We start from the raw sequence: 23,230 nt of genomic DNA, 5'->3' as shown, positions 1-23,230 counted from the left end.
TGCTGGGTGTTGGACCCCCACTGATCAGATATTGATGACCTATCCTGATGATAGGTCATCAATATAAATGGCAGGACAACCCCTTTAATGACCTATACTGAGGATATGTAAAAAGGAAGGATTGGTCACTCTTATATGGAAATATAGGGTATTTGTTTTATTAATATTACTAATATAAGTTAAAATGCAAAAACAATAATATAAAATACATAAGATAGAACAATCTCCTATATCTATTCTCTATTTGTAATGTATATAACAAAGACGATAATAATTTCAATGCTGGACAGAAAACAGTGTCACAGTGTCTCCACCTGGATTTGATAGTCTGTTGTGTGGAAGACAAATTGATACAAATATTCGCCCAGTGATTTGGATACAGTTTCAGTTGAATAAATGAATCAGCTGTATAATGGTAGAGAATGAGTCTCTAATATTTGTGTCAAAGTCCATATATATGAACGTAATCCCACTCGTTGTTTCTGCTCCTTTTCTTGATGTTATAGTATATGGCACTAATAGTCCATGCAAAATGCTTTGAAACACAGTGAGTATAGACGAATTGGCCGCTATAGGCCGATGTTGCACCGTATGCGTCTGCTGACTGATGTACTATATTTATAAGAATTATCGCTGTATGTACAATTTCAGTCTTCACAGACAATGTATTTGATCGGTGTTAACTGGATGTTATACCCACTGGGATAGTGGGCTTACCTTAGTTGAAGCCGTCGGATAGAGGTAAGGGCTTGAATGCGAGACCCTGCTTAGCTGGATCAGCCGGCGTCCCGGCTGTAGGGCTGCTCGCGTCCCACGTGTTCTCCGCGGGAAATTTGAACCGGATATGCAAAGTCCTTCTCTCTCAGCGCTGGTAAATGACGTATTGCGATGATTTCAACAATGGATCCAAGAGTTTCTTTTTCTTTATAGTGCACTTGGTAGAAGATGGGGTATTCGTCCAAAGGTGTGACGCTAGACGCGTTTCGGGGAAACACTGTCCCCTTCCTCAGTAGCATACTCCCATCTTGTAAAACCTCGTAATTTATACTGATGTTGGTTATCACCAAGGTCCGGACTGGACTCTGGAGTGTTTCATTCAGGGTCAATGTAGCATTTTTAAATATTTTAATGCATTGTTTTCATATCTCGATCTGAGTCATTGTCATATTTGTACCTAACATTTTGGTCTACAGATATAGGGTATCATATCAGATATTGATATTTCATTTCTTAATTTTAAACATATGATAAAAATACACTTTAAAAGTATGTAAAAATATAAATAGATAATACCAAACATACTCAAGTCTGTTATTCCAAAGCTTTTTTTAGAGGGTTTGTTCATCCTTCATTTAGATCTTCTTTTCATTAAAAAACACACTTCACTTCCAAAAAACGCACCTTATTACAAAAAACGCAGATGCGGTTTTGCTGCGTTTTCTACAAATTTGATGCGCCCTTTCTCCTCTTTCACTTCCCAAGTGTCCAATATTATTCAAAGATGTTATATATATGCTATCTCCTATTGTGCGGTGTATATAGTAATAGATGTAGTAGTAGTAGAAGAAGTGATAAGATGATAAAGGGGTGGCACGTGTGGGGTAGAGGGAGAGTCGTGGTGCTGGGAAAAACAGCCTGACAACGACTCTACATCGACACCCACACGGACCACCCATATTCTATATAAACCCAAAAATTTCTAACTCCGCATTTAGGCCTCTAGGTAAGAGACTACCAAATTCATAGATTTTTCTAGATTCCGCTCTTGATAGTCTCTCAATTTGGTTGCCTCCTCGCCAATGTTTCTCCACCCTTTCCAGTGCCATGAAAGACAGACCCTTAGGGTTTTGTTGATGTACGTCCTTGAAGTGCTTGGACAGCGAGTGTTTTTCATACCCTTTAGAGATATTATTAAGGTGTTCCGCTATCCTAACCTTCAAGGTACGTTTGGTCCGCCCAATATATTGTCTCTGACATGGACACTGGATTAGGTAGATAACATTGGTGGAGTAACATGTGAGAAAGTGCTTGATGGTCATAGTGTGTGAGTTTTGTGTGGAGGTGGCTGTGGTTGTTTTCCTTGGGAATTTGGTCTTCCTACATCCCAAACAACTACCACATCTGTAAAAGCCCTTCTGTTGGAGCCAGTTGGTTACTTGGCCTTTTTTCTTTCTTTCTTTTACTGAAGGAGCTATTTGGATTCCCAAATTGGGGGCTCTTGAATATATGATTTTGGGGATTGGTGGTAGGAGCATCCCTATAGTTTTGTCCCTATGTAGATGATGCCAATGGGATTTTATAATGGATTCTATTTGTTTGGCCTGAGTGTTGTATGGTAAAATGATTCTAAACTCAGAATTATTTTCTTTTTTACATTTTTGTGTTGGTTCAAAGAAGGTTTTTCTGTCCAACTCTTTTACTTTGACAAGGGCCTCATTAATAATTGTATCTGGGTAGTTCTTTTCCTTGAACTGTTTGCTCATACTTATGGCTTCCTCCTCAAACTTGTCCTCTTCCGTGCAGTTGCGCTTAAGACGGCGGAACTGCCCGAATGGGACGTTGATTAGCCACCTTGGTAGGTGGCAGCTTGAGAAAGGAATATAGCCATTCCTGGCCGTGGGTTTATGGAAAGTGTTACATACATATTTGTTGTTTTTTCGTATGATCTCGATATCCAAAAATTCCACTCTCTCACTCCCAATGTTGGAGGTGAACTTTAAGTTGTTTTCATTATCATTGATCTCCTCAACGAATTTGTTCAAATTTTCTTGTGTTCCACCCCAAATAAAGATGACATCGTCTATATATCGCCGCCACAGGACCAGGTCTGCCCCCAGGATCGGGTCGATGTTATTTATCTCCCACTGAGCCAAAAATAAATTGGCATAGCTGGGGGCAAACCTGGTCCCCATGGCGGTTCCCCTCCTCTGCAGGTAAAATTGATCAGAGAAGAGGAAATAATTATGATGTAGGATGTGGTTAACACCCTCCAACATGTATTCTATTTGGTTCTCTTCCCACGTCGTACCCTTAGATAATTGTTCCCTCAAAGCTGAGATACCCTGATTATGATCAATGATGGTATAGAGGGACTGGACGTCCAGGGTACCCATTATCCAATGGTCCTGGGCGTCCAGGCCCTCCAAGAGCCCTACAATCTCAGTGGTGTCACGTATATAAGATCTGATCTTCCTCACCTCAGGCTGGAGTAGGGTATCTATATACTGAGATAGGTTCACTGTGAGGGATCCAATTCCCGAAATAATCGGGCGGCCCGGTGGGTCCACAACGCTTTTGTGGACCTTTGGTAGGCAATAGAAAATTGGTAACCTACCCGGCATGTCTAAAATAAAATTATATTCCGATTGTGTTAGAATCTTCTGTTCTAAACCTTTTTTACAATATTCTGAAAGTACCCGTCTGAAATCCTCTACTACATCTATTACTATATACACCGCACAATAGGAGATAGCATATCTATAACATCTTTGAATAATATTGGACACTTGGGAAGTGAAAGAGGAGAAAGGGCGCATCAAATTTGTAGAAAACGCAGCAAAACCGCATCTGCGTTTTTTGTAATAAGGTGCGTTTTTTGGAAGTGAAGTGTGTTTTTTAATGAAAAGAAGATCTAAATGAAGGATGAACAAACCCTCTAAAAAAGCTTTGGAATAACAGACTTGAGTATGTTTGGTATTATCTATTTATATTTTTACATACTTTTAAAGTGTATTTTTATCATATGTTTAAAATTAAGAAATGAAATATCAATATCTGATATGATACCCTATATCTGTAGACCAAAATGTTAGGTACAAATATGACAATGACTCAGATCGAGATATGAAAACAATGCATTAAAATATTTAAAAATGCTACATTGACCCTGAATGAAACACTCCAGAGTCCAGTCCGGACCTTGGTGATAACCAACATCAGTATAAATTACGAGGTTTTACAAGATGGGAGTATGCTACTGAGGAAGGGGACAGTGTTTCCCCGAAACGCGTCTAGCGTCACACCTTTGGACGAATACCCCATCTTCTACCAAGTGCACTATAAAGAAAAAGAAACTCTTGGATCCATTGTTGAAATCATCGCAATACGTCATTTACCAGCGCTGAGAGAGAAGGACTTTGCATATCCGGTTCAAATTTCCCGCGGAGAACACGTGGGACGCGAGCAGCCCTACAGCCGGGACGCCGGCTGATCCAGCTAAGCAGGGTCTCGCATTCAAGCCCTTACCTCTATCCGACGGCTTCAACTAAGGTAAGCCCACTATCCCAGTGGGTATAACATCCAGTTAACACCGATCAAATACATTGTCTGTGAAGACTGAAATTGTACATACAGCGATAATTCTTATAAATATAGTACATCAGTCAGCAGACGCATACGGTGCAACATCGGCCTATAGCGGCCAATTCGTCTATACTCACTGTGTTTCAAAGCATTTTGCATGGACTATTAGTGCCATATACTATAACATCAAGAAAAGGAGCAGAAACGAGTGGGATTACATTCATATATATGGACTTTGACACAAATATTAGAGACTCATTCTCTACCATTATACAGCTGATTCATTTATTCAACTGAAACTGTATCCAAATCACTGGGCGAATATTTGTATCAATTTGTCTTCCACACAACAGACTATCAAATCCAGGTGGAGACACTGTGACACTGTTTTCTGTCCAGCATTGAAATTATTATCGTCTTTGTTATATACATTACAAATAGAGAATAGATATAGGAGATTGTTCTATCTTATGTATTTTATATTATTGTTTTTGCATTTTAACTTATATTAGTAATATTAATAAAACAAATACCCTATATTTCCATATAAGAGTGACCAATCCTTCCTTTTTACATATTTACTTACCATTTTGAGGGGTGACTCATTTTTGGATTGGAGCACCTGTCCTGAGGGAAACAGAAGTGAGCGGATCCCCTTGTTTTTTGCCTATACTGAGGATAGGTCATCAATATCGGGAGCCTGGAAAACCCCTTTAAATATGAACAGGGTGGAAAGGTCATTATATGGTGGCCATTTCTGATAGATGGGTGGTATATTCTTCTGTGGTACAGCAGGTTTCAGTGCTAAACTGGGAAAGTCATCTGATCTCGTGAACACCTAATTCCTTCGTTTTTAATAATTGCTTGCACATTTGCTGGCTCAACTGTGCATAGATGTAACATCTAGCTCTACTCCTCGCCCCTCCGGCGTATAAACAACGAGGCGGCAGATAACCCTTTTGACGTGGACATGTAATGCTATCTTATGCCCTGCAGTGGTTTACTTACTGAAGAAGACAATTATGTCGCCGGTGATTAAGTGAATTAAAACTGAACATCAGCCTAATTTGACCTGGGATGTTTGCTCGGTTTTTCTCTGGCGCAGTTTGTGTACAAGGTCTCCTCTGACAGACGTTGATAGATTGCTTTATTTAGAATTGTATATTTGAAGAGTTTCCAGCTAATTTAAACAGAGCAGCAGAAAATTAATCACCCGTGCCTAAGAGTCCGCATAGTATGTGACGGGTTCATAGCCTGACCTCTTGGAGTGGTGGACGGAAAAAGCAGCCGATCACCACAGCTAATTAATGTAACTTAAAGGTGTATCCCCTCTTTGGACATACCGCAAGTGTCCGATAGGTGTGTATCCCACCTTTGGGACCTGGTCCTATGTGCAGAACAGAGGTGCCCCAAGCAGAATTACCATAGATATAGAAATGGATGGAGCCAAGCACGTATGGAGCTTCTTCTCCATCCATTCTCCTCCTGGATTTGGAAGCAGGTGGCTGCCTCTGCAAGTTGGTCCGGTGACCCCCTTAGGTACAGGTCCCACTATCAGACATCCAGTGGACTTTCCATAAGTGTCTAATGTGGCAACACCCTTTTAACACATCAATTTTTAGGCTGCATTACATAGTACATGTGATGGAAAGCCTCGCCTCCTAGCTTTTCTATGAATGGAACATCTGTCAACTAAGGCTTCATGCGTAAGGCCCTATTATGGGTCCTTAAAGGGAACCGGTCACCTCCAAAAGTGATCTAAAACTCCAGCATTACCTTATAGCATCCCCCAGTCTGTAATTGATTGTGTGTGAGCCAGAAATTCGTCAATCCCCACTTGTGAAAAACACTTTAATCTCCCTGAACGCTCTTTTTGCAGTGAGCTTGAAGTCAAGGGGCAGCGGCCTCCTTGCTTCAAGTCAAGCAATGGCCGTCTCTTACCCGTCCCCTCCTGACTATGATTTACATATTTACCATTTCATGGGATCGTGCCAGTCTGGCGCCTGTGCGGTGCGCTGCTTGGGACTGCACGATCCCGTCTCGGGCTCCTGCAGTCAGCCGGGCATCATTTTGTAACTGCACAAGCGCCGGCTGGCTCGCACTGTGAATAAAACTCGCCGGCACGAGCGTGCATGCTGATTATTGCCGGCGCATGCGCAGTTACAAAATTATGCCCGGCTGACTGCAGGAGCCTGATAACGGGATCGTGCAGTCACAAGCGGCACAGGCGCCAGACTGGCACGATCCCAAGGAATGGTAAATATGTAAATCATAGTGAGGAGGGGACAGGTAAGAGACGGCCATTGCTTGACTTGAAGCAAGGAGGCCGCTGCCCCTTGACTTCAAGCTCACTGCAAACAGAGCGCTCAGGGAGATTAAAAAAGAGTTTTTCACAAGTAGGGATTGACGAATTTCTGGTATTACAGACTGGGGGCTACTATAAGGTAAGGCTGGCCGTTTTATATCACTTTTGGAGGTGACAGGTTTTCTTTAAAAGTTATATGGGTTTATTCTAAACTTTAGTGGTTGTCACCTCTCAGAAGCAGTTACAAAAGGCGTCTCATGAAAAGACAATTCAGCAACTTCTAGTTAGGGTGCTGCCACATGTTCAGGCTTTTTGATGCAGTTTTTGAAGCCAAAATCAGGTGTGAATTATAACAGGAAAGAAAGTATTAAGAGCAGATACAACGCCTCCACTTTTTTACACCACTCTTGGTTTTGGCTTCAATCACTGCCTCAAAAAAACCTGAATGTGTGACAGCACCCTTACAGGTGATGTTTTTTTATTGTTTTAGGGAAACATTATCTCTTTTCATCTAAAAACCCCTGTGGGTGGTGACTATATTGATGGCCATGCACCATTCATAGAAAGCACTTAACAGCATATCCCAAGCATACCACATAACTATTTCAGTCAATCCAAATATGGTAATTGGAGGGTCCTCCAATACCCAACCAACCATTTTTAATACCCCTTTAGCATTTCCAAGATGAGGGATCCATCAACTGGTTCATTCTTATGTTTAGCATTTTACCACTGCATGTTAGATTAATTTCAAGAGAAATGTTAAAATAATATTGAACATCTTTGTAGCCTTCATTTGTAATGAGACACGTAAGTTAAAGAGGTTACCCAGAATCAAAAATAGTGATGGCCCATTCTTAAGATAAGCCATCAATATCAGATCAGCGGTGGTCCAGCTCTCAGCGGATCAGCTGTTTGAAGAGACTGTGGTGCAAGATAAGAACTGTGACCTATTGACTGTTCTCAACGCTTCGTATGTGAGAATGCCGTATATTTGTGTATGGAAGTGTTGTTCCATTCGCTTAAAAACAGCTTATTGGTGAGATGCCAAAAGTTGGCCTTCCTCCAATCTAATACTGATGGCCCATCCTATGGGTAGGCCACCAGTATTGTGATCTCAGACAACCAGGGGAGGGATTCAAATTTTTAACAGGTTCCCTACTCAACGGCAGATACTCAGCATCACGACACATGTTTACATATACATACACCATAAATATGCAACAAACATAAATACACCATATACATGGTACACATACATAAATACACCATGTATACACTACACTCACATATCACAACATTTTTAAAAAGTCTAAGGAGCTAAACTATCAGTGTCGCCACAGTTTTTTTTTTTTTTCCAGCGCTGGCCCACGCCTCTAACTCCTCCCAATGTTTTCTTGTACATGTCCCAACCCTGCTTAGTCTCCATTGTGCCCCCCACACAGTAGTTATGCCAGATCTGGGATGGTTGGGAGGTATACATACATAAACAGACTATATAGACACTACACTCACATAATCACATATACAATATACACCATACAGTATATAAATGACACCTAGGCTACACTTACAGTAGATTTACCTACACCATATACATGTTATACACATTTGTACCTAGCACTAAATACATATTTGCATACATAATATAATCTGCGCTATCCAGAATACAGCACCACATACCTCTTACATCAAGTGACTTCTCCTCTGATGCAGACCTTCTCTTTCTTCATCTTCTCCTTTGAGACCAGACCGCCATGATGATTTTTCACCCATCTCTCGTCTCTGCAGTTTGACAAAAGACATTTTAGGTTCCTACTTTTCCATCATCCTCCTACCTTCTTAACAACTCACCTGCCATCTTCAATAATAATAATAATGTGCACTAGATCAAAAATGCTCCTGTTCTGTGTGCCAGTTAAAAAAAAATCCCTCAGTGCCCCCAGATGAGCTAATGTCCCCATAGTGCCCCCATAATGTGTGCACGTATAAAATACCCCTATATAATGCCCCTAGTAAATGCCCACATAGTGCTCCTCTCCTCTTCCCCATAGTGTCCCCAGAATGTGCCAGTATAAATGCCCCTTTTTAGTGCCCCATAATATGCTCCCATAGTGTTCCCCCCCCAACATCATAGTGTCCCCATAATGTGCCAGTAGACGATGCCCCTATAGTGTCCCCCATGATGTGCCAGCAATGCCCTATAGTGTCCCCCATGTGTGAGTAATGTCCCCAGTAGATGCCCATCATAGTGTCCCCAAGGATGTGCCAGTAGATGCCCCCATAGTGTCCCCTATGTGCCAGCAATACCCCAGTAGATGCTCACATAGTGTCCTCCATATGCCAACAATGCCCGCCCCAGTAGATACCCCCTAGTGTCCCCCATGTACCAGCCATGGCCTTGTAGATAACCCCATATTGTTCCCCTTGTGCCAACAGTGCCTCCAGCGCTCCTCAGAAAAGAAAAAAAATATGCGACGCAGGCATCTTCCGGCCTAGTTTCTGCAGCCTATCAGAGGAACAGGGAAGGGAGACGCCTCTCCCTCCCCTGCTGCAGTGTTCATCTGCATCGCCGTCCTGAGGACGGTGATACAGATGAATGTAGGGAGATGAGCGCTTCCACAATGTAAGAGCTCATATCCCGCCACACCGGATCGCGATTCCACCACCAACACGTTTCTCCGATCCGGCTGTAATTTTAACAACTGGATCTGGAGAACCGTAGGGAACCGGCTGAATCCCATGCCTGCAGACAACCCTTGGGTTTAGCTCGGATCTTCTGAGTAAAATAAAGTACTAGTGCACATGTTTGACCACTACTCCCTCCAGGGACGGACTGGGAACTTAAAGTAGCCCCGGCTTGTGGAGGGGGCAGAAGCATAAGTAGGCTGACCAGCAATACCATAGTGCTGCACAAAATATCGCCCCAACAGAAGGAAATACCACAGTGAAAAATACTGCCAGAGGCTGCCCCTCTGTGCTGGTGAGCGCCATATAGGAGAATACAGCTCTACATGCTTCTTACATCCAGCGACGTCTCCAAGCGGCTCAGGAGCAGGGCTTAGGCAGCCTCCTGGGCATAGGCTCACCAGCAATCTTCCCTGTAGAGTCTATTGCCAGTCCTCACCTGACTCCATTACCGCAGCCATGCAGGTGAGGTGCAGCAGGGGAACTTTGGACACGTGTTCTATCAGTATGTGGGGATCTCAGCTATTTGTACGTGACCCAACTTTGGTTCTGATCCATCACAAGAACTATAGCCACACTCAGGGCATCTATTGTGTTCTTTTCCTGCTCCTCAAAATAATCGAGCCAGACTATTTCCACTGAGCCCCCCTCCTGTACTTACACAGCATTTTGACCTGTCCCTGGGGCATCTTCCTCCCTTGGCAGCACCTGACACAGGTTAAATGCCTCTCACACTTTAATTGAGTAAAATTGCTATGATGTAGCAGCAAATTATTTTTTTTTCCAAGTTTTTTCCTGCTCTAAAAAAATGTAAGTGAGTGGAGTTGGCAAATGACTATTGATTTGGGGAAGTGTGTTTTAAATTTCTCTTGGCAGTTCTATATTACAGTTACAAGCTGGATTAGTCAGAGCCTTTATAAATAACCCTAAAGCAAGCTTGTGATTGAAACAGGTTGCGTCTTATTCTATTCCTTTCGATGCCAGCGCTCTGAAATTTAATTTATGCCTTCACATATCGCGTATCTATATTCCTCCCCCTTCTACATATAAATCTTAATTTATATGTCTGTTTTGACGGCTGCACAGATATACGAGTGCATTGTATAAGATGCTCGTCAAGGCACAATGTGTAGATTCTCTCTGTCAGTGCCAGAGGGAACTCTAGCCCACGCTAAGGAATGAAGGGTTCACACTCAGAGGCTAGATTACTCCCCGCCAGGTCGTGTACGCTTTTTTTTTTGTATATTACAGGGACTTTGTATTTGATGACGGGCACAATAATTTCTACATAATCCATTAACTTCTATTAGGAGTGTCGGATGATGCAGTGAGCTAAAGGTGGTAACTCATACATGGCCATCAATAGATTAAGAAAGGGAATAATTACGGAACATTACCCCTTTAGAATGAAAGAAAAGGTATTGGGTAAAGCAAATCTTTGAGTTTTACCCTTTTTTTCCCCATTTATATCAGTTTCTTGGCAAGTAGGGTGAAAAAACTATATGGATGATGTCACATCAGTCACAGAAATTAGGGCTAGCTAATGATACCTTTCACTTAGCGATCCGCAGATGAGGGGCGGACGGGGAACTTAAAGTGGACCTGGAAAAAATAAAACTAAAAGTGGGCGCATGTTGTAGGCGGGTCCAACTCGACAGAAGGCCAGGCAACACAAGTAGGCAGGGCCAGCAAAATACCGCCCCAGCAGAGCTAAATACCACAGTGCAGCACAAAAAGTTTTATACAGGAGGGCATCTGCGACCGCCAGCCAAGTACTTGAAGCTCCTAGCATTAATTAAGGCCTCTTGCCCACGACCGTATGGTTTTGTGGTCCGTTTTAAACTGATCAGTTTTTTTGTTTCAGTTCCGCTTCCGTTCGGTTTCAGTTTGTGATCCGTTTATTGCGGATCGGAAACAGAAGCATACAATAATGTTTAAACAGTAAGTACATAAAAAAATTGGGCTGGGCATAACATTTTTAATAGATGGTTCTGCAAAAACGGAACGGATACGGAAGACATGCGGATGCATTCAGTTTTTCTTGCGGAACCATTGACTTGAATGAAGCCACGGAATGTGATTTGCGGGCAATTATAGGATATGTACTATCTTTGAACGGCATGAAAATACGAAAACGTAATGCACGCGGAGTACATTCCGTTGTTTTTGCGGAACCATTGAAATGAATGGTTCCGCAAACGGAATCCTTAAAAATGGAACGGAAACAGGAAAAAAAAAAAAAAAACTTTGTGTGCAAGAAGCCTAATGCTAAGAGCAGCAGATGATTATGTTCCCAGCCGGCGGCCATGAGTAAGGTTTAAGTGACACTAGGCAGGAACCGGACCCCGTCAATCATGAAAAAGATGGAGGGGCTGGCAGAGAAAGCAGGAGGACCAGAAGGCTTGGGCCCGCCCTCAGTGCACTTAACTACTCATTTGCCTATGGATGGAAAGTACATTTTCTCTAGAACGAAGCAACGGATCACTATGTGAAAGGTATCATTACATTCTGATGAGCTAGCCCTACAAGACATCGGGGGACATTTATCAAGACTGACGCATCCATACACCAGTCTTGTTCTCCCTGCACAGGCTTGAGATGCGCCTAATTTATTAAGAGGCCGATGCCTCTTAACAAAGCAGGCGCATCTCTGCCCTGCAACACAAACCGAAGTCTATGTCCCTTTCGCTACGCCCCGCTCTTTTTTTCATGCCATTTCAGAAAAGTGGCGAGAAGCCTAAAAAGTCGCAAATTATGGTGCACATATGGCATGCGCTATAATGTACGACTTTTATACCACAAGAGTGGTGTAATGGGGTTATCCAAGATCTATAATGCTCCGCCATAGAGGTTGTACTTACCTTGCTCCACTGCACCCGCATCGCTTCTGATGCCAGCGCGGCTGCCGCACACGTATGCTCCTGGGTACATTACAGTACACACGTCTAATAAGCCTCATACATATCACTACAATAGCTGTCACCTCCGTGTCCGAATGTGTCTAAAGCTTGCGCGTTTTGTGTCAGCGGGCTAAAGCTGACACAAGTATAATATATTTGACAACTGCAGTCATCAGCACATGGGGAACTGTGCCCTCGTGCCAGTGTGGGAGCACCAGACATGGTCTGGAGACGGAGCCTGCCGCTGCTATCTGTGGCAGGCCGAACGCGCAGTATCAATCAGTGACAAGTGTTTTGTGTCTTTTCTCCGTAGGTCATCCCATTAGACATTACTGTGGAGCTGCAGAGACAGATTATGTCAGAGCTGGAGATTCTGTACAAGGTGCGTGAGCGTGGCGTCTATGTTTGGGGAATTGTTGTCACAAACAACGTGGAGCCGGCTGACATCGCTATCTTTCTTTACAGTGCGACTCTCCATACATAATCGGCTTTTATGGGACATTTTTTGCAGAGAATCGAATTTCTATCTGTACGGAATTTATGGATGGTGAGTAAGGATCAGTAATAATTTGACAATATTTGAGCATCCTAGAACTTTCTGCTGTTCTGTGGGCATTCTGAGGAGCAGAACTAGTAATACAATAAAAATGACAAAACGTGGCAGAGCAAAGCCGCCTACAACCTTTACCTCTGCTGCTCCTGTGCCGACTGGTTGCCAGGGGCACGCTGCCACAGACCCCATTTAAAATGCTGTGGCCGCTAGACAGGGTATAGCAGGCGGCTAAGGCTACTTTCACACTAGCGTTTTTGCTGGATCCGGCAGGGTTCAGCAAAAACCGTTTCCATTACTGTGGACCCGGTGTAGTTTTGTACTGTATGATATGACTTGGATGTATTAGTATGAAATAGCCATGGAACATATTACACCATTATCTCTCAGCTACCTGTGAATAGTAGCAAAAAACAATGTCCTATGTGTCTAAAGATGTGTTTTCCTTCCTCGTTACACAGGTGGATCCCTAGATGTATACAGAAAGATTCCAGAACAAGTTCTAGGAAGGATTTCTGTTGCTGTGAGTTCTCATTTATGTAAAGCTACATATCCTCTTCTAAGGCTATTTTCACACTTGCGGCAGCGTGATTCGGTGGGCAGTTAAGTCGTCGGAACTGCCCGCCGGATCCGCCAATCTGGATGTGACCGAAAGCATTTGTGAGACGTATCCGGATGCGGATCTGTCTCGCAAATGTATTGCAAGAACGGATCAGTCTCTCTACTTTTCATGCGGACAGACTGATCCGTCTTGTATCTTTTTTCACAGTTTTACCGGTCTGCTCAAGCGCAGGCCGGAAGGACGGAACCGGCATTCCGGTATTTTGAATGCTGGATCCGGCCACTAATACATTCCTATGGGGGAAAATGCCGGATCGGGCAAGTGTTCAGTTTTTTTTCGCCGGAGAGAAAACCGTAGCATGCTGCGGTTTTATCTTTTGCCTGATCAGTCAAAACGACTGAACTGAAGACATCTTGATGCATCCTGAACGGATTACTCTCCATTCAGAATGCATGGGGATAAACCTGATCAGTTCTTTTCCGGTATGGAGCCCCTGTGACGGAACTCTATGCCGGAAAAGAATAACGCTAGTGTGAAAGTACCCCAAGTACTAAAGCCAAATGTCCTTTTCTTTTTAAAAGCGAAAAAATTAAGTGCAACTTCTAGGGAGAGCATGACATAGGAGTGTCACAACCATGGTCATGGCAGTGACTCCTGGAACCGCAGGCAGTTGCCTGCGGTCTTGTCTTGTTGTCAATCACAGGTGAGGGCTGTAGTATGTTGCCTCACCTGTGGTTGCCACTGGCAACATAATGTATGTGGCAGCATAGCAGCCTGAGCTGGTGCTAGGCAGCTTGCTGTAAAGTGCATGCTGTTGCACCTGGCAACCTGTCTTTGTAGGTGTGCACTTTGTCGTTTTGGTATGCACAGGATTTATGTATTTGTACACTTCCCCTTTAAGTGGCTGTCTTCCCTTGCCTGGTGCAGGAAGGGTTAACTCCCTTCTTTGTGTGAACACTGGGTGTGTCTGTGTGTGGGTGTGACTACATGGGCTATTTAGCCTCAGTTTAGATCAGAAGTCTGAGGGGTACTCCAGCCTTGTTTGTAAGCTGGAGTCACCCTCCGGGTCTTTTACCATCTGCCAGTGAGGGCCACCCTTGTGGTCATAGATGTTTATATGTGATGTTAAGTTGATGTTGTTTTCCTTTTCATGTTTAATGCAGCTATGTATCTGGGTTCCTGTGTGTGTGTGTGTGTGTGTGTGTGTGTGTGTGTGTGTGTGTGTAGGCTGTGTCCATTTATGTATGGTGTGGACATCAGCTTGTGAGCATGGGATCCAGTCAGCAAGGCTGTGTCAGGTAGGTTTGGAACTAGAGTAGTTCACCTGCCATATCCATATGTCTGTATATGTACCCCTTCTCCTTGCTGCTTGGCCAGTGAGACTCCTGTTCCTCCGTGCCTAGGAGGAACAGGTCGTCTTACTCTGCTCCTAGTCCAGGGCCACCCTGAGGGCTAGTAGGAATATTAGGTTCCGGAGTATGAGCCCTCCTACCATCAGGGTCGGCTCATACGGCTAGCAGACAGGGTCAGAATTAGGGGTTGATAGGAGGTGACCTCCTCCCCGATTCCTGTCCTGGCCTTGCATCGACCATCCATCTTCTGGCATCGCACGGCTGAGGGTTTTCCCCATCCTCAGCCGTGACAAGGAGCTGCTTTGCTTCATGATAGTGCTATGGTGCCACTTCTTCCAAAAGATGTTCCCCGTGGGTAGGTCATTAATATCACAATCTCAGACAACCCATTTAAATATGTAGATGGTGCAGGATCACGCTATCTGTGCATTCAAGTTTATAGAGAGTCTGTCACCATTGTTCTGGACTATTCTCTGCAGTATTACGTAATTAGTACTGCAGATAATGAGTACAGATCATTTTTTTTTTCTTTTCTTACTGCCCCTGTTACGTTGTCCGGACTGCTGAAGTCGTGCATAGATAGGAGAGGACTCATGAGTGTGAGCTCAGCAGTCCAGACTCATCTGGACTCATTATCCACAGTACTAGGCATTTGGTTGTTCTAGATAATAGTCCAGAAACATGGTGGCAGACTCTCTACATACTTGAATGCACAGATTGCGTGATTGTGCACCATCCACTTATTAACAGGGGTTGTCTGAGATTTTGATATTAATGACCTACGCACAGGGTCACCCCCACTGATTAACTGATGCTTCGGCCTCTTCCTAGGCCTTGTGACGTCACTTTCATCGGTCACATGGCCTAGGCAGAGCTCAGTACTATTCAAGTGATTCCAAGCACAGTCATTGAACAATATACTGCCCTGTGCTTGGTGAGCTGAGAGGAGGCGTCAGTGCCCACCAGAGAGCTGCAGCCACAGCTAACCAGTGGGGGGCGCTGGTAGTCCGACCCCCACTGATCAGATATGGAGGACCTACCCTGGGTAAAGGCCCTCAATATCAAATTCCTGCACAATCCCTTTAAGGATGAGGTTATTCACGCATTCTAGTTTTCGTAGGACCTCATTTACCCTGTCCTTATGGCCTCCATCATGGGGGTATTTGTCTGCATACCATTATTTTTTTTTACTGTATAGTAATGTGCAGTGGACTCTGTGGTATACGTTGGTGGTAACACCGGGGAATACTCCCAACCTATGTCTCTATGAGGGAAGATACAAATGTGATGTGAACAGAGGCCAAGGTTTTATTCACACGTTGTGCCCATAACTTGGATTTTGCTGCAATTTTTGTAAAATTGCCGTAAGAATAAACACAATAATACTGCAAAGTGTGAATAAACCCTATCGGAGGAAAACATTGGTTTATTAGGGAATGTAGTTTTTTTGTGCCCACTGTTTGCGATACAGGGTTTAAAAAAAATGTTGCCTCTGCCTTTGCCACTGGCCGGTATGGCCCACCAGTAATTCTATGAAAGCCAACACTGCCGCTGAGGTTCACAGGAAAATGGCGATTCATAATTTTCCCACATTTCTGAAGGTCCGTGTTCCAGAACTGAAATCTACGACAGGAAGTGAGCTGGTGTATATGTCAAGCATTGGATTCCTAGCATAGAATATATTGAATATTATACACCGCCCCATAGCGCCCACTCCCCACCCTGCTCCATCCTCTTTTTACAAAAGTGGCAAACAAGTCTTAAAAAAACTAAACTCACAAGGTTTTTCACCACTTTTTGCAACTTTTTGACCCCAGGTTTCTGATGTACAGAGGATGACAAGTTCCCCCCATTGTTCACAACATCAGAAATGATATTTACGTGAACGATTCAGTGATCATTTCTGGAAACGTTAGCGTGTTAATAATGATGGGCCGCCAGATTATTACGCTAGCCACTGGATGATGTGTCTTCTCTTTATCCTGCCGTTCTGTAATTACACTTTTATCAAATGCTTTATAATATTAATAGCTTGCACTTTCTCCAGGTGTTGAAAGGACTGACCTACCTCTGGAGCTTAAAGATTTTACACAGAGGTGAGCATCCTCTCCCCTTTCATTTCACTGTATAGAATCTATTATTTATGGCCGTGGTTGACTGGGTGGTCACGGCTACTCCTGGAAAAGGGAAGGCTTCCCGGGTGTTACCTTTATACAAATACGTCAATAATGGCATCCTGAGATGATATGGATATGTAGACAAACGTATAGGGTATGTAGTGGGACCATGCAGCATTGGCATATGTAGGTCAATCTCTGGTGTCAGTTTACCATAGTCATAAGGGGAACAGGTCTCCGCATGACATTACTGACATAGATCACCGCTTTGCTGGAATCGTGTTCCAACCAGACGTTTGCATGAAGTCTTTATAGCAGTGCTACATACCTATAAGTAGTGGCTTCTCTGTAATGAGATTTAATTACTGTAATGTGTCATACCATATAGCAGTTGTACTATTACATGGGGTGTAGCCATAGAATAACGTGCTGTTATATTTAAGTAATCATTCTCTAGGTTCCAGGTTAAGGAAGCAATTATCCTTAAGTTCTGAACAATTATGAACATTCATGATGATAATTGCTCCTCAAATAGCATCAAAACTAGTAATGAAGAACAATGAAATATCTTACTGTTCATTTATAATAATTAAAATGGTCTCATGCACGTTTGAAAACCGTTCTCATTAAAGGAAATGTGTCATAAGAAATCACGGTTTTATGTTTAATATATTTTCAAAGAATTTTTTGGTGATGTTGTTTTTAATTTTCCATGTCAATATCTATATTTAAACAAGAACCATAAAATCCTGCAGTTTTCGCTCTGGTCACTAAGCCTAATAATAGGCGCCACTTCTTGGTCTGTACAGATCACTTTACTGCAGTTATCTGCTTATCTGTCATTCTAATCCTGCCTATAATGATATCACCTTTGTGTATAGATAACACATGATCCTCCATTCACAATCTGTGAATTTCAAAATTATATATTCCCACCCTGCACAGGTCACTGATCATGCCTAGAAAATTCTCCCATAGAAGTCAATAAGGTCCCCTCCAGTCCATTGTTTCTATGGACCGTGTGGCTGCCGTAAAGCAATTTTCTTACACCGCGTGCCAAATTATTATGCAAACTGGATTTAAGTGTAATAAAGATGTAATTTTTTTGTTTTTTCAATTAAACCCATGGATGGTATTGAGTCTCAGGGCTCTTTGGATCACTTAAATCAATCTCAAACACCTGTGATAATCACCTGTGATAATTAGATTGTCAGTTGAGCCCAACGAAAGGAAAAGTACTTAAATAGGACGTTCCACATTATTAGGGTCCATTCACATGTCCACAACTGTTTTGTGGACATGTGTGTTCCGCATTTTGTGGACCGCACATGGCCGGCATTATGATAGAAATGCCTTTTGTTGTCCGTGGCTGCGGACAAGAATAGGACTTGTTCTATTTTTTGCGGGGCCGTGGATCAGAAGTGCAGAGGCGGACAGCACACTGTGTGCTGTCCGCATCTTTTGCGGCCCCATTAAAAATTAATGGGTCCGCACCCGTTCCGCAAAATTTCGGAACTGATGCGGACCCATTTTGCGGACGTGCGAATGGACCCTTGAAGGGGTTCTCCGGGAATTAAGAAAATGAAAATACTTAAAATATTACTTTAGTATAAATATATTCCCAAATACCTTTCATTAGTTATGATTCATTTTGTCTAGGGAGAAATTAGGAGAAATAAAATGGCCGCCGTCCTATTAGCACAAACAAACCTGTCCTAATCACACAGGAGGAGAAGTTACTTCACAGCACTGAGCTAAAGAGCTGCTTCATCCTCCTCTCTGCTTGTCTAGGATTATGATCCTAAATACAGATAAGATCTTCCTTTCTCCTCAGGAACTCCATTCCATACAGAGATTCAGCTGAAGTACAGAGAGGACGGATAGGACAGACTCTGGTAATGTGGGTCTGTGATAATGGAGACTGCATACAAGTGCTGCTGCTCAGTATCTACACCCCCCACTATCCTCTCTGTACTTCATGTCTCCTAATGATCTCCATTCCTACAGAGATTCATTGGAAGATCACATTAAACTGTATTCAGGATTTTAATCCCTGAATAATAAGAGAGGAAGATGGCGCAGCTCTTTAACTTGTCCTCCTGTGTGATTCGGACAGGTTTTGTGTGGACTAGTAGGATGGTGGCCATTTTTCCTAAAGACTGCTCCCCTGACAAAACTAGCCATTATAACTAATTAAAGGTATTTGGGAATATATTTATAATAAATTAATAAAGGGGTTGTCCAGGTTCAGAGCTGAACTGGGACATACCTCCATTTTCACCCAGGCAGCCCCCCTGACTTGAGCATCGGAGCAGTTCATGCTCCGATGCTAACATCAGGGGGTGCTGCCTGGGGGAAAATATGGGTATGTCCGGGTTCAGCTCTGAACCCGGACAACCCCTTTTAAGTATTTTTATTTTCTTATTTCCCGGAGAACCCCTTTAAACAGGCCACAGGTTTCAAGCAATATGGGAAAGAAAAAGGGTCTCTGCTGACTAAAAGCAACAAATAGTGCAATGCCTTGGACATGGTATAAAAACATTAGATATTTCTTGAAAACTTAAGCGTGATCATCGTACTGTGAGGAGATTTGTGGCTGATTCAGAGCACAGACGTGTTTATGCAGATAAAGGGATAATGAGGAAGGTTTCTGCCAGACAAATTTATCGGTTTAAGAGAGCAGCTGCTAAAATGCCATTACAAAGCTGCTAACAGGTATTTGAAGCTGCTGGTTCCTCTGAAGTCCCCCGAACCTCAAGGTGTAGGATCCTCCAGAGGCTTGCAGTTGTGCATAGACCTTTTATTCGGCGACACCTAACCAGTACTCATGAGTGCCGTGCAACCGTGGATGGAGTAGTGGATGGTTGGTGGATGGCCACCATGTCCCAACAATTAGCAAGCAGGTGGCAGAGTCATGTTTAAAACTTTACACACGTGTCAAATCTTTGCCTATCTGGTAACCACTTATCTGGAGAATGGGGGTCCCCTGACCACCGTCCTACAAGCCAAGGGTTCTGGTGGCAAGACTAAAAGAATAGGTGATAATGCTTGCTCACTCTTTTACATAAAGGTAGCCACGAAGGAGCATGCGCACTGCATATCTCAGTCCCTCTGCCCACTGTGGGCAGAGCACCACGCAAGCCCAGACCTGGTGGTGATGTGCGAAGGAGCTACAGGGAAATATGATGTCACACAGACACAGCGCTGGTCAGAGAACACTAAGGGGCAGAGTTAGGCGCAAATCAGGCCATGGCTCATTAGCATATGATAAAAACTACTTTTCTGGCGATTTGGAGGATCTGAAAAACGAAACAAAAGGCAGGTTCAGACGGGCTGATGGAGGCACCGATTGTCGGGAATGAATTGTTCCTTCCTGACAGTCGGCTGCTTGTTCAGTGAAGGAGACTGCACATTTACATGCAGCGATCTCCTTCACTGTAGGAGGACGAGGGATGGACTATTGCGATCACTCTTCCTCATACAGATTCATGGTTCCTGAGCAGCAGATTGCTGTTTAGACCACACGATCTGCTGCCCAGGAACTATGATTGGGGATGCCTGCATGAACAGCAGGATCACCCGATAAATTTTAAAGTTTTGCTCATTCTTTGGGTGATTGGCGGCACATTTAGATGGCCAGATTATCTGGAACGAGTCGTTCCCGATAATCTGGACAAATATTGGTTCGTCTAAAGGTGACGTCTGTGTCATGTCTATGTGTCCCACTGAACTATGTGATTGGTTTAAAACCGGCCAGGTTGGTGACAGACTCACTTTACGAAGTATTTTCTATACATTGTCGCACAATGGTACTGCCACATACATACAGCCCTTGTAATACCGTATAGAGCACAAATACAACTGCTTTAAAGGGGTATTCCCATGTCAGACATTTCTAGCATATTGTTAGGCTATGCCACCAATGTCAGGTGCTGGTCCCACAACAGGGCCCTGAAGTGAACAGGGGGTGCACACATGGCTTGCTCTTTTTTCACAGTTTGGCTATTTCTCTAAGTCCCACAGCGGAGGGTGGCCACGCATGCACGGTGTGCTCTCAGTTCACTTATTCCGGGGATAGGAGCAGGTCCTACAGGTGGGATGAGCACCTATCAGACTTTGATGGTCTAGACTAGCCCTGAAATTGCTGCGCTGATCTGAAAGTAAAGTAATGTGTACGGCCAGCTTTATATTGTCTACATAGGTGTACGGGTCACTAGTTTAGATAGGATTACTCTTAAGAACAGAAGTCTGTTTTATTTAATGTAGTTACTCATAAAACATACATTCTGCATTTTAGATGTGAAACCATCCAATATGCTGGTAAACACCCGTGGCCAAGTGAAGCTATGTGACTTTGGAGTTAGTATACAGGTAAGTGACCCGAGACATCCGCCCTGCTTCACTCCACAAGGTGATGACATCTCGTCACTTAGTGCCCACGTGGTTTCATATGCCACTGGACATTGCGGGTCTCTCCAGCGGGTGAGGGGTTAAAGTTGGTAACAGATGATGTGGTAATTACTAATGGGATTGCGGCCTCATTAATATGCGTTCTGGGGAGTTAGGAGAAGATCGGTTCTGTCCGCACAAAAGAATGAGGTGGGGGGGAGGCTTCCAGGGGAGACTGTTATCAAAAATAATAATAATTAATAAAAATGAATGTTGAGCAAAACAAAGACGGTGAGGTCTGGGCAAGACCCTCCTCCCAAATTGTAATTAATTTCCATCTCTCAACCTCCCCAGAGAGCACCCATCAGGTTGACCCCTGACCTTGCTGTCATGTCACTTTGAATAGGCCCCTTCACTCCCCCCTTACTCGGCTAGAGACCACAGGACTCAGGGGGCCGGTAGCTATTCTGTTTGGCCCCACCTGCTGCACTGCCAGCCTCACTCATACAGGCTGTGGTATTGTGTGCTTCTAGCAGTCTCTGTCTTGTCTTCTGCGCATTGTGTATTCGGAGCATTCTGACTCCTCTTTGTGCATCGCTACTGGCTGACATTTAGGAATCACAGAGTTAGGCTACATGCACACGAACCTTGTTTGTTTCCGTGTGTGTTCCGTTTTATATTTTTTTCATTGCGGATAGGATGCGGACCCATTAATTTCACTGTGTGCTATCCGTATCAGTATGTCCGTTCCGTGGCCCCTATAAAAAAAAAAAATATAGAACATGTCCTTTTCTTGTACGTTTTAGGCATTGTTACAATGGATCCGCAATAAAAAAAACGGATGGCATACGGATGTCATTTTTTTATTTTTATTTTTGGGCGGATCCACAATTTGCGGACGGTAAAACACATACGGTCGTGTGCATGTAGCCTTAAAGGGCAAATCTGCCTAAATATGTAGCCTCACGGGTCCTATGAAAGATAACACCTGTAGGAATTCACAAGATCAGAACCCTGGATTCCTCACAGAATGTAGACCATAATTTTAAACAACCCCATTATCTATTCCATCCCTTTTAACATTGGGGGAAAAATATAGTCATCAGCTGTGACGGCACAAAGAGTGGTCGGAGATCAATAGTGTCCATAGGGGATAGTGACCAAGAGCACCGGCCGCTATCAAATCATGGTTATTGTAACTGTTCTAGGGGAGTCAGTGATGGACGACGACTTTCCACACATGTATGAAAGTGGTTGTAGTCTAAGCTTAGAGTAGGTCCATGTGTTTCTACACGTTTTCACCCAGTAATGAATAAAATGTACCATTCACAAGGCAGTTAGGGATTATTTTCCCTATTTTCCTCCTCTGACTTGTTAGAAAAAAATAAAATAAATGCAGGTGAATTGAAACGCAATGATAGCAGGTAGTCTGAGAATATTTCCTGGAAAACTGAAAGTTACAGCAACACTTCTGCAAAAAACATGTATCGTTCACTTTTATGTAGAGTGTCAAGGGTTTATCAGACAGCCCAATTTAACAGGCAGTTGTCGGGAAAGAAGCGTTCCTTTCCAGCAGTCGCCTGCTCGCTAGCGGAGGAGACCGCTGCCATTACATGCAGCGATCTCCTCCACAGTATAGGGAGGAGCGATCGTTATACCATTGCTTTTCCCTATACTGAATCATTTTTTGCCGGCAGCAGATCGCTATTAGTCACCATGATCTGCCGCCTGCAACGATGATTTATTTTAAAGATTTGGATTGCCCGTTCATCGGGCAATCGACTGCAGTATTAGACTGCAGATGACCGCTAACGAGCGTTACCACGAACACTTGTTAGCAATCATCTGCCGAAAAATCGGCAGGTGTAATACACCCTTTAGTGACGCTGTTGTGCCCTTGCACAGGAGAAAATGAAGCCTTGGGACAGAAGGATAGTAGCCCCACTGCTTAACATTTTAGTAATTTTTTCTAATAATTTCAGGATAAGGAATACAGCCATGCAGCGCCCATAAAATACTGTCACATAGTTCCCACATAACATCGCGTTTCAATTCTCAATACTAC

General features: G+C 43.5%; 1 protein-coding gene across 2 annotated transcripts in view; it reads left to right on the top strand.

Moving 5' to 3' along the window:
* The window catches only part of MAP2K5 (mitogen-activated protein kinase kinase 5), a 167,012-nt gene that overhangs the window by 86,076 nt on the left and 57,706 nt on the right, over positions 1 to 23,230 (top strand). For both annotated transcript variants that reach the window (XR_006387787.1, XM_044279370.1), the window contains exons 10-14: positions 12,509 to 12,577; positions 12,661 to 12,742; positions 13,207 to 13,268; positions 16,707 to 16,755; positions 21,074 to 21,147. Coding sequence is in view for 1 of the 2 variants with exons in the window: in XM_044279370.1 (XP_044135305.1) it covers positions 12,509 to 12,577; positions 12,661 to 12,742; positions 13,207 to 13,268; positions 16,707 to 16,755; positions 21,074 to 21,147 (336 nt within the window). In the remaining variant the exon portion in view is untranslated. The remainder of the gene's footprint in view (positions 1 to 12,508; positions 12,578 to 12,660; positions 12,743 to 13,206; positions 13,269 to 16,706; positions 16,756 to 21,073; positions 21,148 to 23,230) is intronic.

This window comes from Bufo gargarizans, chromosome 2 (genome assembly GCF_014858855.1).
Source record: "Bufo gargarizans isolate SCDJY-AF-19 chromosome 2, ASM1485885v1, whole genome shotgun sequence".
In the NCBI taxonomy this organism is placed as follows: domain Eukaryota; kingdom Metazoa; phylum Chordata; class Amphibia; order Anura; family Bufonidae; genus Bufo; species Bufo gargarizans.
This window is presented reverse-complemented; position numbering and strand designations above follow the sequence as displayed.